The following is an 18,928-nucleotide window of genomic DNA, read 5'->3' as shown; positions in this document are numbered from 1 at the left end:
TTTAATTGTTAACAAGACTGGGGATAGTGATTAAACTTGTATGCTTTATTTTGCTTTTCAGAGAAAAGCCATGATGTTGACAAGATACCCATTGAAATTTAAAGGCTTGGGCATTATTCAGTGCATGATACTGCAATGTAATTTTAGATGCAAGTTTTATTAATTGTTGTAGCCTTTAACATCTTTTATCAAAGGTATTCGACGCTTCTGTATAAAAGAAAATGCAGATCAATACAGTGTCATTTGCTTTAGGAGACAGTAAACATGAACAAACAAGTTCAGTTATCTGCCTAGGATTGTGTAAGAGTTAGTGTATAAGATGTTGATCTTGGAGGTGTGAGACTTAGGTATAAGCTCTCCCCAACCATCAAGTGTGGTCTTAGTGAAATCAATGTCACTATGCTCCACTTTCCATTTTTAAAATCATACCTGCTATGTAACCACCTGCCCTTGTAATGGTTAGCAACATGAACAAAGTAGAGATGCTAAATCACTGTCCATCATACATGATATATAATAATAATAATAATAATAATAATAATAATAATAATAATTTGTTTTATTTATATACCGCTATTCCAAAGATCATAGCGGTGAACAGCAAGTAAGCTAATTAGCAAGTAAGCTAATTTGCCCCCAACAGTCTGGGTACTCATTTTAGCGACCTCGGAAGGATGCAAGCCTGAGTCGAGCTTGGGCCCTTTTGCTGGTCTTGAACTCGCAACCTTGTGGTTTTGAGTGAATGGCAGCAGTACAGGCATTTAACCACTGCGCCACCAGGGCTCATCATTATAAAAATATATACATGTTACAGAAAAAAGGTATACGAAGCATGCTTCTTTAACATACTGGTAGTTATATTCTGCTATTCGTTATTGTTGTTGTGCACCTTCAAGTTGTTTCTGACTCATGGCAACCCTAAGGTGAAGCTATCATAGAGTTTTCTTGGCAAGATTTGTTCAGAAGAGATTTGCCATTGTCTTCCTCTGAAATTGAGTCTGAGAGAATATGATTTGCCCAAAGTCACCCAGTAAGTTTCATGGCCAAGCTGGGAATCAAACCCTAGTCTCCAGAGTCGTAGTTCAACACTCAAACCACTATTGGCCCCTTATGTGGATTAAAATAAATATCTAAAAATATCCAGGCCTCCAAATTCCAGTTTTGTTTTATATGTCATTGTGACTCTACTGTTAGTACAGGTGCATGTGCTTGTATAGAACTTTGTGAGATCAGATTGTCAGTTTCAGGACTTTTTCAAATTTGACCGCTTTCATTTTGCCTATCAGGGCTTCAAGGAAGAGGAGGTCAGGAGCAAAGGGAAGGGACCAAATGGACATAACAGAAGGTATTATTGTGAACACAATGGGTGTGGCCGCTTCTTCGGAACATCTCACCATTTGAAGGTAAGTTGTCATATATTCAAGCCTTCAAGCTGTTTTCAGTTCATCATAGAGGTGATCTCTAACATGAAATCATGAAGAATACAGAAGAGAGCTGCCACAGTGTCGTGACTTGAGTAAAATTGGGAGCATTTTTCTGCTATCACAAAAGAGGCAGGAAGAGAGCAAACTAAAAAAAACCGGGGAAGGTGGTGGCATCATTGGGTGATGTGGGGATGCAGACTGCACCGGGGGACAACCTACAGGAGGGGTGACACCTTAGTGGTCTACTCCTCCCACTGAAGTGGAGGAATAAGCACACCTTTTGTGGTTTTGACGCCACCAGGCTCCTTCCCTGGGAAGGGATCCGAGATAGTAGGGAGGGCTGTGGACGGGCAGGCACACCTCTCATAGCTTTGTCACTTGCCTGGCTTCCTTCCTGGGAAGGGAGCCGGGCCAGTGATGAAACCACAAGGTGCGAGCAGCAGATGGAGCGGGACAGGCTGCTGCTGTCAGTCCCCTCAACAGCCTCCCCCACTGGGTGTCACTAAGCCAGGTGATGCCACTGGGGGAAGTGTAAGTTAAGTGTGGCCCTTCCATCCCTAGCTAGTACAGCCAGTAGTAAGGCAAGCTGGCAGTTGCAGTCCAAGAATATCTAGAATAATAGTAATAATAATAATTATTATTATTATAATTATTATTATTATTATTATTTATTTGTGTTTCCCCGCCTCTCCCAATGGATCGAAGCTGGGTTACAGACTACTAAAATCAGATGCATATGACACTCTTATAAAAGCATAAAAATAATACTCCATCAATCAATACAGCAATCCATCAAACATCCGCATCCAGGGGCAAGGCAGAATATTGTTGTCAACAAGCATGTTGGTCTTCACACTTCAGGGGAGAAAGCTTGGTGAAAGAGAACAGAAGACCTGATCCCACCACTGCCACTAATTATGTGAAGATGATGGCCACTGTCCCACCAATTCTTCACTGTGAGACTTGAACCCGGGACTCCCTTAAGTGTCTCCTGCACTATAACTCTTTAGATGCCAGCACTCTGGGTTTCAAATTCCCCCCCCCCCCAGGCTTGGCACCAACTATTCTTTGACAGCCACACACCCACCAACTAATGTGTCCCAAACCTAAAAGACTTTTCTCAGTGTTGGTAGCTCTAATGCAGGGGTAGGCAACCTGCGGCCCGCGGGCCGGATGCGGCACGGCGAGGCCTTGGGATCGTCCCCAGCCTGGTCCTGCTGCCGATTGCCGCCGGGGCCTTTGGGGGGCAATTGTCTATAGAAGCCTCAGAAACATGCATTTATATTAACATTTTTTAAAAAAATCAGCAAATTTTTTCGCGTGTCCTCCATTTTTTAAAAAAAAAGTGTCTTCCATTTGAAATTTTTGTCCTACATTTGTCCTGGTTTATTTATATATTTAATTTTTTTTTAAAAAAAAATATTTAATTATTTATTTTTTGGCTTCGGCCCCCCAGTTGTCTGAGGGACAGCAACCCGGCCCCCGGCTCAAAAAGGTTGCCTACCCCTGCTCTAATGACTGGGCTCACCAGTCACTTGAGGAGTTCTCTGAGACAGCAAAGGGTTAAGCTGGGGGAAGGTACATGCTAATGAGAATTTACATCATACCTGACCTAAGGCCCAATTGGCCAATCACTTGAGCAGGAACAGATGTTTTTAAAAGGCCTCTGGGGCCATGTGGCCTGTCTTTTCCTTCTGTGGCCTTGTGAGTCTTCCTTGTTTGAAAGCCCAGCTGTTGGGCCTGTGCCAAGAGGGCAGGCTTAAGGGATGCAGTCTGAGCTAGGCAATGGGGAAGGCAGTAGGAAAAAAAGGAAGACCACATCGAAAACCCATCAAGGACTGCAGATCCCATCGCTGTGTGAGTAGCTTAGAAAATGTGTTATCTAGAGTGTCTAGGCTTTTGTTATTTTTATCTTTTGGCTTGCCTGAAATGAACATCTTGTAACTATGCATTATGTACCTGCAAGGCAGGGAGGCCTTGCATGAATGATACCTTACTGCTCTGTACTGTCCAGTTAGAATAAATACTTTTTAAAAAAGTATATGCTGTCTCTGTACTCCTATGCATGTGCCTTAGCTCAGTTGGTGCTTGCTTAGGTTAGCAAGGGAAGGAAACTGGTACCTGTTCACAGGGGAGAAGCTGGGGTCTCTGTCTCTATTGCCTGTATGGATTTTCCCTTTCCGTTTCTCCTTGAGGGGGAAAAGGGTCCTGAATCTTGTGGACTGGAAAGTTTTGAGCCATCCACAAGGGTTGGCTCCTTATTTGCCCTGTGTGTAGTTTTTGTCTGTTTGCTGTTAGAAGAGGAAGGGGGACAGGTCTTTGCCCACAGCACCCCTTTTTACCTAAAGCTGGGCTGTCTGCTTTTGTAGGCGGATTTTCTTTTGGGCTGAGCCAACAAGAGGAGCTTCAGGAGCAATTGTCAGAGCCAGGGGCTGGGAAGCTGTGATTTGGTCAGTTGTGGCCACATTCCTTCAAAAAGGTGTTTTCTTTTTCCTAGCTGGGACAAAGAAGTTTTGAAGTCACCAGTGATGTTTTTTTTCCCCAGAGGCTTGGAAGGAGGGAGCCAAAAGGGGTTGCTAAGGGCAACAAATAGCTCTCTTGTCTCTGGCCAGAGCAGAGGAAAGGTGCCTTTGTTCTGCTTGCCTGGCTGGCAAGGGGCAACCAAAGGTGGCATTTCCTGCTTGGCATTGTGTTTACTCTTTCTCTCTGGCTAGAGGGGGGAGGGTCTGAGAAAGGGGGGGGGGTCAGTGAACTGTTGTACAAGTGAGAAGGTTTTTTGTCCTTTCCTCTCCAGCCACACTGAGGACTAGTGACTAACACCTGGTGGTGGAGTTGAACAAATGCAGAAAGGGAAGCTAGTTTCTTCTGTCCTTTCCTTCTCATTTCTGTCCTTACAGGTACTGCAGCTTGTTCTGCACACACATTCATTTAACACAAGCTATTGTGTTTGTTTTTTCATTGGTTCTTTTGCGGGTCTGCAATACAGTTAGGCAGTTAGTATATGCTTCTGCGCTGTGGCAGAGTCACTGCCATGGAACATAGCCACTCAGCTGACCTTGGAAGAGGAAGGAAGCACCAAATTTCCATCCCTTGGCCTAACATCCATATCCATGGACATGTGGGCCCAGATGATGACAGTGTTCAGTGACATGCAGCACAAGATGTTGTCTGAGCTGCAACACCAGATAAGTGGCCAGAACAAGCTGCTGGCTGAACGGCTGCAATCTCAGCCTACACCTGTACGAGATGAGGGGCGGCCGGATGGTGATGATTTTGAATGTTTCCTTGAAAGTTTTCGGCAAGCATTTTTAATGTACTTCTGAAATCACTCCAGACAGTTGTTTGTTGTAAGAAATTTATTTTCACGTCAGGCTGAATACAGTATCTCTTTTAGTGGATGATGTTCACAATGGATACGGTATATAAATATTTTATAGTTACACGTTATTTACATTAGTTTCTTTAGCTTGTCTTTGTAATTGTTTCTTTATAGCTTTATATATGTCCCCTTACAGACTAAGTTCTCACAGAACCTTGATTAAACTTTTGTATTGTATAACCCTTCTGGTTACTTGTGACTTCACTAGACACCAAACACTATGTCTCCGTCCCGCAGGACACTACAACAGTTTAATTATACAAGAAAGGTATGAAGAGTGTCCTTGAGTACCTAAAACCCTTTCTAATTACCCTCACAGCAGCCTAACCTAGCCTCAATGGCGCTTCAATCCTCAGGGCACACTAAATATCAACAACTTTCAAACCTGCTCCTCCCTCCTTTTCCTGGTTTTGCTCCCATTGGCTAGTGCCAAGGTTCCAATCCGCCTATTTTCTCCTCAATGCCCTTAAAGGCATCATATCCAAAGAGTATTAGTGACAACATATCCTAAACAGTGCAGTAACAACCATGGGGGGGGGGGGGGAGGCAACTTCTCCCTTCATCCTTAGATTTCATATTGGGAGTTCCCATCGCATACCTTCCACTCTCCTAAGCTTTGAATTTCTTGTTTCTGAACAGGTGCATGCACGTGTTCATAGAGCTGATTGTCCTTACAGATGTAACTTCCCAAGCTGTGGAAAAGCCTTTTCAACAGGTAATGTTTATAGGTCACTTCCAATGACACACCATAAAATCTGAGTTATGAAACAGTATATTGCTGTAGTGGACAGTTGTAGATCTGAGAATGTGAACACTTTACTTGAAGTAACTAAAGAAGTTTTGAACTTGGAATATTGATGAAATGTATCTAAAAGCAAGCTAAAAGTATAGTTTCTGGTAACCCAAATATTCTTGCATTCCAAGTTACCTGTTTTACAGTAATTTATAAAAATTGATTACTTACATTTTTTGTATAAGTATATATGTTGTTCTACATGCATCTTCTTGAGATAGTTACTAATGCTGTGCAACTTATCCCTTATAGGATATAGCCTGAAAAGTCATGTGAGAACACACACAGGTGAGAAGCCATATAAATGCCCTGAAGATTTTTGCACAAAAGCCTTCAAGACTTCTGGAGACCTGCAAAAACATGTTCGTACACACACTGGTATGTTTCTTTCAGGCTAGTTATTTTAATTCTTGTCTTGGTAGGAACTGAAGTCTAAACAGGAAAAAAAATCAAGACCAAATATTAAACAACAACAAAAAGCCAAAATTGCATACAGTGGTACCTCGGGATACGAAATACCCAGGTTACGAATTTTTCAGGATACGAAAAAATCCCATAGGGATTTATTGTTTCGGGTTACGAAAGTTTTTTCGGGTTACGAAAAAACTCCGGCGCTATTTTTCCCCATTAGCGCCTATGGGTTTTTGGCTTACGAAGGCTTTTCGGGTTACGAAAGCGGCCGCGGAACGAATTATTTTCGTAACCCGAGGCACCACTGTACTTGTTTAACAGTCAGGTTTTATTCCAAAGAGTGCCATTACCAGAAAGATGCCTATATTGGTCTGCTGCATGAAAAAAACACAGTCATGTGGCCCATTAATTTAATTATTGCTTTCATGGAATACAGTCCATTTCCTACAGTACTTGAATTTCAGTATAATTTAGAATTTTGGCAAAGGCAGGTATATAGCACAAAAAAAGAGGGAAAGCTGCGGAAAGGCACCTAGGAACAATGGTAGAAGGATTCATGCAAGGAGACTCAGAGAGACTTGGACTTGTTAACGGAGATGAGTAGCTGGCCATTCCTAATCACTAAGAGTTGTGCTTTATTTTCTTTTGCACTAGGTTTTGAATAATCTCTGGTCTTGTGGTCAGTGACAATTTATAGGCAGGATGCTGTTGAGACTATGTATTTTTTTCTTTAATATTTCTCCAAATTACTGTTCCTCCATCAGGTCACCTCCAAGTATTGCTCCTATTAATTTACTTATTAATGTCTAGCCATGTTACCACAAGATGGGAATTCTGGAAGCAGCATGTGGAGCGAGAATGCTTTCCTCAGCTACATCATTAGAATCTGATTCCTCCTAGGAACTCCTCCTTATAGATACTTAGCAAGTTTATAAGAAAGGACGTAGAGTGTGCTCATGTGGGAAAGTGTTTGTGCATCTCTGAACATCGGAGCTTGGATCATTACTTTTTAAAAAGTAACTTACTACTTGTTGGTTTGGAAAAGGAACTGTTTTTATTTATTACATTTTGTTTTGGATTGTCATAATGGAATATGCTGACATTAAGTTACCTTTTAAACCTGCAGTCTAAGGTTTTAATTTTTTAAAATGTTGATGAATTGGGCCCAGATCACCCCTCTTCCCCAATAATTTGCAAATGCTTTTCCAAAGTAACATCTTATAGTAATGAGTGAACAGGACTTATCACTTCAAAAACTGAACAATGTATAGGCCATCACATTATGTTTTAAAAAGCAATAGTTCGGGATTGCCATAAAAATGTAATATCCCCTTTCCTTGATAACTTCTGATCAACTTTTATTGGTTTCCCTGACCACCATTCAAAAATGACCTTAAGTTAAAAAATTAATAGGTCATGTAACATTACATTACATTATGTATGATGTTTGTTCAGCCTTCTAGATTTTGCTAAACTGCAATTCATAGCAGCTGTAGCCAGCAGAACCTTTGGGTATGGATGTTGGGAGTTGCAGTTTGAAAATATCTGAAGGACTGTACAATTTCCATCACCAATTAAATATAAATGTTACTAAATGGCTTTAAAATATGCAAGTACTAAAATGTAGCCTTTTTCTCCAAGATAGAATTTTCAGTATGAACTTCCTTGTACTTTAGCATCTACTTAGAAAATGCATGAAAATTACACCAAGATAATACACACACACACACACATACACATATATATATATTCAAAGATATAGCTGTGTCAGTCCATATCAGTATGCTAAGTGATCTTGTAGCACCTTTGAGACTGAGAGAAATAGGCTTGTATCATAAGCTTTTGTAGACTGAGACTACTTCATTAGATGCTTTCCAGCTGATCAGCTTATCAACTGGGCAGCAGGGATCAAAATCACTGTTTTCTTGCTGCTCTTAGAAGTAGCAAGAAACAGCCATTTAGATTAGGATTGCTAAAGTCAGGGTTTGGCTTTAACCTCCTCCCAACCCTTCAGGCAAGTTTGTGTCTCCCTTGCCAATAAATTCTGTGGGTAGGGGTGGAAATAGACAATAGTTTGTTGGAGGAGATAGGCTCTAGGCAAGGCAAGGGTGGGTGTGGGAATGTGAGAGTATATGTAGTTATGAATAGGTGAATGGGTTTGTTCTGGTTCCATCTGCCTTGCAGCTCCTAGATGGTTCCATAGTCAGCAACACAGTGTACTATAAAAGCTATAACAGAAGATTACACCTATTATTATTCCAGAGTGGCAGTGTAGCAGCCTTCACACAAGCTAGTGTGATTTTTTGGAAGAAATTAATAAATGCTTTTTGTAGTTTAATAAGGAAGCCGTTTGTCTTTTCCTCTGCTGTAGGTGAGAAGCCCTTCAGATGCCCTTTTGAAGGTTGTGGCCGCTGTTTTACCACCTCTAATATACGGAAAGTCCACATCCGGACACACACTGGTGAACGACCATATATGTGCCCAGAACCCAATTGTGGAAGAGGATTCACTAGTACCACCAACTACAAGAACCACATGAGAATCCATACGGGTAAACTGTGGTATCTTATTTGCTTGCCCTTATTGTGAACAGTGCTGAAACTTGGAATTTCAGGAATCAATATAGAAAGAACCGCACTGAGCTTGTCACCTTAATTAGCCACCATCTGTAAGGGGGCTAGACAAAAACAAAAGTTGTGTTTAAGCAGTAAAATATGGTCATTTATGTTGGTTTTGAATGTGTTCTTTCTAACTGCTCTTACATTACCATCTTGTTCGTATTTACTTAGAAGTATCCCCCACTGTATTTAATGAGGATTTACTCCCCAGTAATCAGGATATAATAGCATGAAGGTGGGCTGCAATCTACAAAAAGTGAAACAAATTTCTTTTTTGGGATGTTACTCTGTTCTAGGAGAGAAACCATATGCGTGCCTGGTGCCTGGCTGTGGAAAATGCTTCACAGAGTATTCTAGCCTCTATAAACACCACGTGGTTCACACTCACTGCAAGCCATACACCTGCAACACCTGTGGAAAAACCTATCGTCAGACCTCTACATTGGCCACACATATGCGCACCACACATGGGGAGCTGGAGGCCACAGAGGAGAGCGAACTGGCTCTCTATGAACAGCAGCTAGAAGGTCAGTAGGAACTTGATTTGGGCCAGTTAATTCTTGTCACTTCCCAACTTGCCATAAAATCCTGCCCTTCCAAGTGCTTAATATTTTCATTGTTTTCATTTTCATGTGCCTGTCTTATCTTTTAGACACTCACAGAAACCAAGACCATTTAATGTAATCTTTCAACTGAATTTCCTTTCCTTGGTTTCCCAGTTGCCACAGCTGAAAAGGATTTGCCTCAGCTGAAACACCATTGTATTGTTTCTGTGAAAGAGGAAGAGGAAGACTGTATGTCTCTTGTTTCTCAGGATGAAGCAGAGCAGGTAAGAAGGAAAATGGTAGTGATGTTTTTAACGAGATGAAATCCATAGAGAGGTAAACATCTTGAGGCTTTGTTACGTAGGTCAGATCAGATGATTCTGTTAGTACTCTTTACCCTGATATGCCCTTGCCGTAAGTATTTGTACCAAGATATCTGACTATAATACTTAAATACATCATTTTTAGCCCTCATCTTATATGCTTAGTTAATGGTCCATCTTACAATCAGAATACTGTGACAAATTAGAACTTGGGTTTGTTGCTTTCTGGGAAATGTTCATGTGTGCTAGATAATTGCTGAAGTGTTCAGTCTTCTTTTGATCCAGATCTGTGTTCTAGTCAAATTAGTTTGAATGAATGAGCCTTCCTCTTAGAACAGATTATTATTATTATTATTAACCTTTATTTATAAAGCGCTGTAAATTTACACAGCGCTGTACATACAATCTTTTTAATTGGATGGTTCCCTGCCCTCAGGCTTACAATCTAAAAAGACACGACACAAAAGGAGAAGGGAGTGGTGGTGGGGAAGAGGATGAGGGCCAGCAGTTCTTCTCTACCTCCGAGGCTTGGATCAGGGGAGATGGACTGGAGGAATGGTTAATCTTCTTCCAGGAAGCCTGTTGGAGCTAGCCTGCCTCTCTAGTAGGATAATACATATTAAAATACATAGCAATACAGGAAATGATTCAATAAAAACAGGCAACAAAGAACATCAAATGCAAGTGACAATTATGCAATGCCTGGGAATGCTTCTCTGAACAGGATGGTCTTCAGCTCTGTTTTGAAGCCTGGTTAAGGAAGTGATGGCTCTTGCTCGCGGGGGAAGAAGGTTCCAGGAGTGAGGGGCAGCGAGTGAAAAGGGGCGAATCTGAGATGGGGCAGAGGAAATCCTGGGCTGGGACAGCAGACCTTGACTACCAGAACTGAGGGCCCTAGTAGGAAGGTAAGGAGAAATAAGGTCTGATAAGTAAGGAGGGGCCAGCCCATGGAGGGCTTTAAACGTTGACAGCAGGAGCTTATACTGAATGCGGAAAGGGAGTGAGAGCCAGTGAAGGGATGCCAACACAGGAGAGATGTGGTCAGAGCGGTGGGCAGATGTGATAATGCGTGCAGCTGAATGCTGGACAGAAATTAAAGGATGGAGGTGAGGAAGCGGAAGTCCAGCCAGGAGGATGTTACAGTAATCAAGTTGTGAGACCACTAGGGCATGGACCAGAATCTTGGTAGTAGAGGCGGAGAGATATGGTCGGATTTTGGCAATATTGTATAAAAAGAATCTACAAGCTTTGGCTGTGGTCTGGATCTGAGGGGTACACGACAGAAGAATTAAAGATAAAACCAAGACTACAGGCTTGCTGGACTGGTTGAATAGAAATGTTGTCCACAGAGACAGAAAAGGAATGTTGAAGGGTGGACTTAGGAGGAAAGACAAGAAGCTCCGTCTTGGACATGTTGACCTTCAAACGCATCCACTGTGAGACAAGACGAAACTTGCTGTTCAAGTCTTCGAGAAAGGTCAGGGGTGGAAAGATACAACTGGGTGTCATCGGCGTACAGATGGTAGGAAAAACCAAAAGAGCTAATGAGTTTACCTAAGGACAGTGTGTAGAGAGAAAACAGAAGGGGACTCAGAACAGAGCCCTGGGGAACTCCAACAGATAAGGGAACAGAGGACGAAGTCTGACCACCTGTGACCACTGCAAACGATCTGTCTGACAAATAAGATCTAAACCAGTCGAGAACAGAGTTTGAGAACCCAAGGTCAGAAAGTATATCAACTAGAAGACAGTGATCAACGGTGTCAAAGGCTGCAGGCAAATCAAGAAGGATGAGAACAGAGTAAAGGCCATTAGCCTTGGCCTGTAAAAGGTCATTCGAGATCTTAGTGAGAGCTGTCTCTGTAGAATGCTTTGGGCGGAAACCAGACTGAAAGGGATTGAGAATGGAGTTGGCTTCAAGAACCTCAAGACAGCAAGAATAAACAACCCGTTCCAAAACTTTAGAAAGAAAGGGAAGAAGAGAAATCGGACGATAGCTAGACAAAGAGGAGGGGTCAAGAGAAGGTTTTTTTCAGAATTGGGGAAATGAGAGCATGTTTGAAGTCCGACGGGAAGGAGCCAGGAGAGAGAGAGAGATTGAAGATATGGAGGAGCGAGGGCAGAAAAGAAGGAGCTATAGAAATTAGAAGATGAGTAGGAATTGGATCAAGAGGACAGGTTGCAGGTTTGCAAGAGTTCAGAAGTGTAGCGAGTTCATGCAAAGAAGCAGGAGGAAACACAGAAAATTTTTTAGGCGAGGGCGAAAGAAGATTATGAGCAGAAGAAGAATTGGAAGGGACTATCTCAGAGCAAATAGTGGTAATCTTTGAGATGAAGTAATTAGCGAAGTCATTGGGAGAGAATGATGAAGAGACGGGAGGAGAGGGAGGTTTAAGCAAAGTGTTGAAGGTGGAGAACAAATGCTGCGGGTGCCTCTCATTGGCAGAGATCAATGATTTGTAATAATTCTGTTTTGCCATAGAGAGGGCTCATGAGAAAGAAGAAAGAATAAATTTGTAATGAATAAAATCAGTCCACTGTTTGGACTTTCTCCAAAGACGTTCGGCCGCTCTAGGGCAGGACCGGAGAAATTTGATGATGGGGGTAAGCCAGGGCTGAAGCCTAGTCTTAGAGGAAGAAGTGCCTACAGAGACAGGGGCAAACCAGTCAAGAGTCGAGGAAAGAGTGGAATTAAATAAAGACATTGCTGAGTCAGCAGAATCCCCAAGATTTAGGGAAGAGAGAGAAGAATCCAGGGTCTGACCAAGATGGTTAGAGATAACAGACCGAAGATCACGAAAATAGCGTTGAACAGTGTGACGAGGAGGTGGAGTATAAGTGAGAGCAAAGGAGATTAAGTGATGGTCAGATAGTGGAAAGTCGAGTGCCAGGTAGTCAGAAATGGCACAATTTGCAGCAAGAACTAGGTCAAGACAGTGACCGAGAAAATGAGTTGGAGTGTGGTTGGAGGCCAAAAGAAGCTAGGAGAGAGTTAAAGCGAGACGTTGTCAGGTTATTGGAATCATCAACGTGGATATTAAAGTCACCTAGGATCAAAGTGGGGACTGAATCTGAACGAAAGAATGTCAGCCATGATTTAAAGTCTGAGAGGAACTGGGTGGCAGAACCAGGAGGGCGATAGATAACTGCAACCCAGAGCTGTAAAGGAGAAAAGAGTATACTGTAATAGGATGAAACTCAAAGGTAGACAAATGATAGCTGGGGGGAAAAGATAGAACTTGAAACTGGCAGGAGTTAGATAGCAAGATAGCAACCCCTCTTCCTCGACCTTCAGGGCGGCTTGTGTGGGTGAAGGAGAGACCACCAAGAGAAAGGGCAGCAGAGGTATCATGGGCTGGGAGCCAGGTTTCGGTGAGAGCGAGGAGATTAAAGGATTTAGAGAAAAAAAGGTCATGAACTGCTGCTGCTTTAGGGGCAGCAGAGCGACAGTTCCAGAGAGAACAGAGAAATGGAAGCAGGGAGACAGGAAGAGGCTGAATGGGGATCAGGTTAGGAGAAATGTGTGGAGCCATGGGAAGGATGGGATTCACTACCCAGTGATCAACAGGAGAAGGTGTGACAATGGCAGAGACAGGAAAGAAAAAAGAAAGAGGTGTAGCTGGCTCCCTTTCTGAGGTGTTAAAGCGATTTGAGGCTATTGCCAGCTCAGGCCTTCTGAGGAAGAGTCCAATGCAAGCAGGAGGTGGGCCTGAGGGAGCAGAAAGTCTTACTTACTCTTACTTCCTGTGGAAAAGTCCAATGCAAGCAGGAAGGTCTTTCCAGGCAGCACAGGTCTTTCTTGCCTTTACTTCTGTCGCCATGAGGAGAACAAACGCCACGCGACCGCTATTTTCTCGCTCCAGTATCACATCTGATTATTGATGACAATAGAGTTCCTACTTATAGAATCATAGAGTTAGAGGAGACTACAAGGGCCATCCAGTCCAACCCCCTGCCATGCAGGAAATCACAATCAAAGCATCCCCGGCCAATCGCCATCCAGCCTCAGTTTAAATACTTCCAAGGAAGGAGACTCCACTACATTCCAAGAAAGAGTGTTCCACTGTCGAACAGCCCTTACTTTCAGGAGGGTCCTCCTAATGATGGGGTGGAATCTCTTTTCCTGGAGCTGGCATCCATTGTTCCGGGTCCTGTTCTCTGGAGCAGCAGAAAACAAGCTTGCTCCCTCCTCAACATAACATCTCTTCAAATACAGAATGGTTTATTCATGACAACCAAATACAGGTTATATCCATCAAATTACAAAAATAATTAAAACTCTTTAAACTTCCACAGTCAATTAGCTCTATAACATATAGAGCAATATGTTTACACTAAAATTACAAAAAATGTTTCATACAAAAACATCACAATTTTCCATACTCTATTCAAATTAATATAATCTGTTTACTGCAGATTCTCATGCAGGCCTTTATCCTCAAAGCCTAATCTACGTTTAGCTGCTTTCACAGCAAATCTAGCAGTGTTTAACATAACGGACTTAGTTGTACAGTCGGTCCTTGGTATATGCAGGGGATCCGTTCTGGCCCCCCCTGCATATACCAAAATCCGTGTATGCTCAAGTCCCGTTGACCCCAATGGCCATTGGGGACAACTTCCCAGGAGCAGCACCCGGCCTTTCCCCCCGGCAATGGCAGCTGAGAGGAGGAGGAGGAGGAGCGCTTGGGGCCTCTTCAGCCTCCTCTCCGCTGCCGGCGCCAGCACCTCAATGCAGGGGCCGAGTGGCGGACTGGAGGCCAAGAGGCCTCCAGCCCACCCCCCGGCCCTTGCACAGAGGTGCTGGCGGCGGTGGTGGCAGTGGTGGCGGCGGCGAAGAGGAGGCCGAAGAGGCCTCTGCCGCTGGTCCTCTGCTGCTGCCGCCGCCGCCACAGAAGGGCTGGGTGGCAGGCTGGAGGCTTCTTTGCCTCCAAAACCCCTACCCGGCCTTCCCCCTGCTACGGCTGAGGCGGCAGCGGCAGCAGTGACACGGCACCGGGGAGGAAAAGGTAAGTAGGGAGGGAGGGAGGGAGGGAGGGAAGGAAAGAGTTTGGGGGAGGAGAGGGGAGGGAGGGAAGTTGTCCCCAATGGCGGCACGCGCGCCGCCATTGGGGACAACTTTCGGATTTGCCATGCGCGTATGCACAAATCCGCGCATGGCAAATCCGCGTATAAGGAGGGCCGACTGTATTAGCTAACAAGTAAGTGATTTTCTCCAAGTCATTTTAGTTAGTGACAAGTTCTAAACTTCTCTTCAGAAACTTATCTCTTGGGGTTTCATATATTTTACAATGTAGCATATAGTGTATGGTGTTTTCAATATCCCCACTTCCACAAATACAAGTACGCTGCTCCTTGGGAATCTTTTTATATTTCCCTTCAATGTAGTTGGTTTTCTTTGTCTGGAATCGTAGGGCTATAAAAGCCCTATGAAGAAGAGGTTGAGTTATTTCTGATAAATATTTTTCCTCTCCAAAACATACTTTTAGAAAAGGGAAACTAGAAGAGAACTTTGAACCTCTAATGACATTAATATCCCACAGAGCATAATGCTCTTTCATCCTTTCTTTGATGAGTTTCCTACTATGCTGTATATCACCAGATTTTAGAATTATAGGGTCCAGGCCAAATTTCTTCAAATTTGCCCCACAATCTGATAACCATGAATTTTTATAGATAGAACCTCTTTGTTCATTTACAATGCCAGTTACTAATTCATTGACTGAATAATTCAGTTTTACAAAATAAAGAAATGATGCATATAAGAGGTGATAAGATATAGACATTAATCTGACTTGTACTCGCATATAGCTGACTGGTACTCCTGATGGAAGGCCCAATATTGTTATTAAAATTTTATTTTGTAAAATCTCTAATTTATTTGTCTTAATATTTCCCCATACCTCTGCTCCAATCTATGATATGACATTTGCCACAACCCTTACAGTTGGCACAATTGCATTTCCACCTTTGACTCTAGCAAATTTTAAGACAGTTTGGATAGATCGCTGTGCCTTCAAATTTACAGCTGTCAAGTGGCTATTCCATGAGTCATTTTCGGAAAAGCAAACCCCTAAGTAGTTAGATTGCTTGACCTGTTCCAGATGAAACTCATTCAGTATCCATTTATGTTTGGGTGGATGTTTGCCAAAGACCATAGCCTTTGTTTTTTTATAGTTCACACAGAGTGGTGCTTTGTTACATACTTCCCCAAAAGTTTTCAATAATCTTCTCATACTTATTAAATTTTGTGCCAAAAGGACCATATCATCTGCATATAGCAGAATGTTAATTTTCTGATTTCCCAAAGACAAAGGAAAATTAGAGTTACTGACCAGTTGAGCAATTATATTATTTGCATAGATATTAAACAAAAATGGGGCAAGCAGACAGCCTTGTCTCACACCCTTGGAAGTTTTAGCCTCTTCTGATAATTGTCCTGTTTTACTTACTCTTACTTGGATACTAGTATTTGAGTATAAATTCTTAATTAAGATCAGCAAGCGTCTATCCATTCCCAACCTCCAGAATTTATGCCATAACCTCTGCCTGTTTATTCTGTCAAAGGCTGAAGTTAAATCTACCAAGATAGCATATAAATACTTTTGGGGGGAACTTGTATATTTTTCTGGGAGAAAGAACAGAGTCTTCACCAGTGAAGTATCTGCCTGGCTGTAAGAAACTCCTTTTGTCCTCCTGGGTGTGGCTAACAGCCTGCTATAAAACAACAGACCCCAAGGCAAAGTCCCTTCAAATATTTAAACAGGGCTATCATATCACCTCTTAACTTTTTATTCTCTAGGCTAAACATCCCCAGATCCCTGAGTCTTTCCTCATAGGGCATGGTTGCCAGTCCCTTCACCATTTTAGTCACCCTCCTTTGGACATGCTCTAGTTTCTCAATGTCCTTTTTGAATTGTGGTGCCCAGAACTGGACACAATATTCCAGGTGGGGTCTGACCAAAGCAGAATAGAGTGGCTCTATTACTTCCCTTGATCTAGACATTATACTTTTATTGATGCAGCCTAAAATCGCATTGGCCTTTTTAGCTGCTGCGTCACACTGTTGACTCATGTTCAACTTGTGGTCTATTTGGACTCCTAGATCCCTTTCACGTGTAGCCTCATTCAGCTTGGTGTCCCCCATCCTATATTGGTGCATTTCATTTTTCCGCCCTAGGTGCAGTACCTTACATTTCTCCATGTTCAATTTCATTTTGTTAGTTTTGGCCCAGCTTTCAAGTCTATTCAGGTCATTTTGAACTTTGATCCTGTCCTCTGGGGTGTTAACTATTCCTCCTAATTTGGTATCATCTGCAAATTTGATAAGTATGCCCCCAATTCTGTCATCCAAGTCATTGATAAAGATGTTGAATAGCAGTGGGCCAAGGACAGAACCCTATGGGTCCCCACTGGTCACCTCTCTCCAAGATGAAAAGAAGCCATTATTGAGCATCTTTTGGGTTTGGCCAGTCAATCAATTACAAATCCATGTAACAGTTACCTTGTCTAGCCCACATTTTACTGGCTTGTTAGTAGTGAACTGAGAAATACCACTTGGCTGGATTCTCCATGAAACAAAGTCTTAGCCTTAATTCTTAGCCAGAATTAATACAGCTGGTCATTGCTTTAACTGCCATGGTTCAATGCTATGGAGTTCTGAGATTTGTAGTTCATTGTAGCACCTGAGCTCTTTCTAACAGAGAAGGATAAATATCTCACAAAACCTCCCATCCCAGAATTTCAGAGCATTGTGTTGTGGCAGTTAAAGCGATGTCACACTGTCATGGCTAAGGCTGCATTTGCCCTGCAGAATAATACAGTTTGACATCACTTTAACTGCCACAACTCAATGCTATGAAATTCTGGGATGGATGGTTTTGTGAGATATTTATCCTTCTCTGTTAGAAAGAACGCAGGTGCTACAATGAACTACAAATCCCAGGACTCCATAGCATTGAACCATGGCTGTTAGTGAGGCATACAAATCTTGAAAGACCCAGAAGGCCAGTACAGCTCATCCCACACCCTTGTGTCTAATCTTTTTGTATTTTTTTAATAGATAAGTTTTCTTGTGCTCTGTAAGGGAATGGGGTCCAGTTTTGTCTCATTTTGAACACCCTCTCCAGCCTTTTTTAGTTCAAGGCAAGGACTTCTTCCCAGTTTTGAAATGACCAGAAGTCACTTCCACTTGGGAAGGAAAAATAACCACAGCCTAAAGCAGCTCAGTACCTACAGATGTGGCGAATTGCTCTTATGGCCCCTAGAGGACATAGAATCATAGTGTTTGAAGGAGCCACATGGGGTGGGCGGAGAGCTCTTTCAGCCAAATTTGGTTGCCCCCCCAACCAAATTTAAAAGGCTGTTGAGGGAGACTCACACTTGTGCACTCTGATTTAATCACTCAGAATTCCAGTTCTTTAGGGGAACATAAAGCACAAGGTCCTTCTGCCATATTTGTGAATCATTGAAGGCTCTTAAGTGTAATTCCCCTTAGTCTCCCTTGCTGTGGTCTTGGTTCATGCATCAACATACAAGGTGGCTGCCAGCTGTGAAAGTGTAAAGCTCAATTGCAAAAAGCATCATGGTTGAGGTGAGAAGACTTTCAACAGCTGCAGCAGGTCCTTCATATCCATGGGGGTTTTGTTCTGTACCCCTCTGCAGTGGATGGCAAATTCTGTGGGACCTCAAGTCCTGTTCTCCTCAGTGATTTTAGACAGCAATAATCACTTCTAGAAAAATACTATCAGAAGTTTCTGCTATAAGATCTGTCCATGAACAGCAGCTGGCAGTGCCAGCAATGGCTAATAGCACTCACATTGCAGTTCAGGTACTTTATGTGAATAATAATAATAATAATAATAATAATAATAATAATAATAATAATAATGTTGTTGTTGTTGTTATTATTATTTATAGTCTGCCTTTTCCCATAGTAATTAAGGTGGATTATAACATAAGTATAGCAATAAAATACATAAAAATAAAATTCACAATTATAAAAAATCCCATAACCCAACCCTCCCCACAATCATAAAAACATTAGTCGGAAAGCAGTAAAATAGAAATTAAACAACAAGGTAAATTAAAAATATCAAATACAGATTAGCTAAAATTGCGGATAGAATTGAGGCAAGATGAGTATCTTCTTCGGGGGGGGGGGGAAACGGGGCCAATGATGTCAGTGAGGGGGAGGCAGTCTGGAAGGTCTAATCTGGAAAGGCCTGCTGAAAGAGATCCGTCTTAATGGCCTTTTTAAAAGGCTTCTAGAGTGGTGATGTGACAGCTTTCGTCTGGCAGGTCATTCCTAGGAGTGGCAGATGAAAAGATCCTCTGGGTCACTACAGCCAGTCTGGTCTTCTTAGGTTGCAACAGATTCTTCTCAAAGGACCCAAGTGTGCGGGTGGATTAGGTGGAGGAAGGCACTCCCACAAGTAG

General features: G+C 42.5%; 1 protein-coding gene across 3 annotated transcripts in view; it reads left to right on the top strand.

The window, feature by feature from the left end:
• ZNF76 (zinc finger protein 76) overlaps window positions 1–18,928 on the top strand; it is a 33,940-nt gene that overhangs the window by 9,460 nt on the left and 5,552 nt on the right. For all 3 annotated transcript variants that reach the window (XM_042463786.1, XM_042463788.1, XM_042463787.1), the window contains exons 4-9: window positions 1,287–1,403; window positions 5,443–5,518; window positions 5,849–5,974; window positions 8,379–8,558; window positions 8,922–9,152; window positions 9,345–9,454. In XM_042463786.1, coding sequence (XP_042319720.1) covers window positions 1,287–1,403; window positions 5,443–5,518; window positions 5,849–5,974; window positions 8,379–8,558; window positions 8,922–9,152; window positions 9,345–9,454 — 840 coding nt within the window. The remainder of the gene's footprint in view (window positions 1–1,286; window positions 1,404–5,442; window positions 5,519–5,848; window positions 5,975–8,378; window positions 8,559–8,921; window positions 9,153–9,344; window positions 9,455–18,928) is intronic.

The sequence above is a fragment of the Sceloporus undulatus genome, chromosome 4 (genome assembly GCF_019175285.1).
Source record: "Sceloporus undulatus isolate JIND9_A2432 ecotype Alabama chromosome 4, SceUnd_v1.1, whole genome shotgun sequence".
NCBI classification, from domain to species: domain Eukaryota; kingdom Metazoa; phylum Chordata; class Lepidosauria; order Squamata; family Phrynosomatidae; genus Sceloporus; species Sceloporus undulatus.
This window is presented reverse-complemented; position numbering and strand designations above follow the sequence as displayed.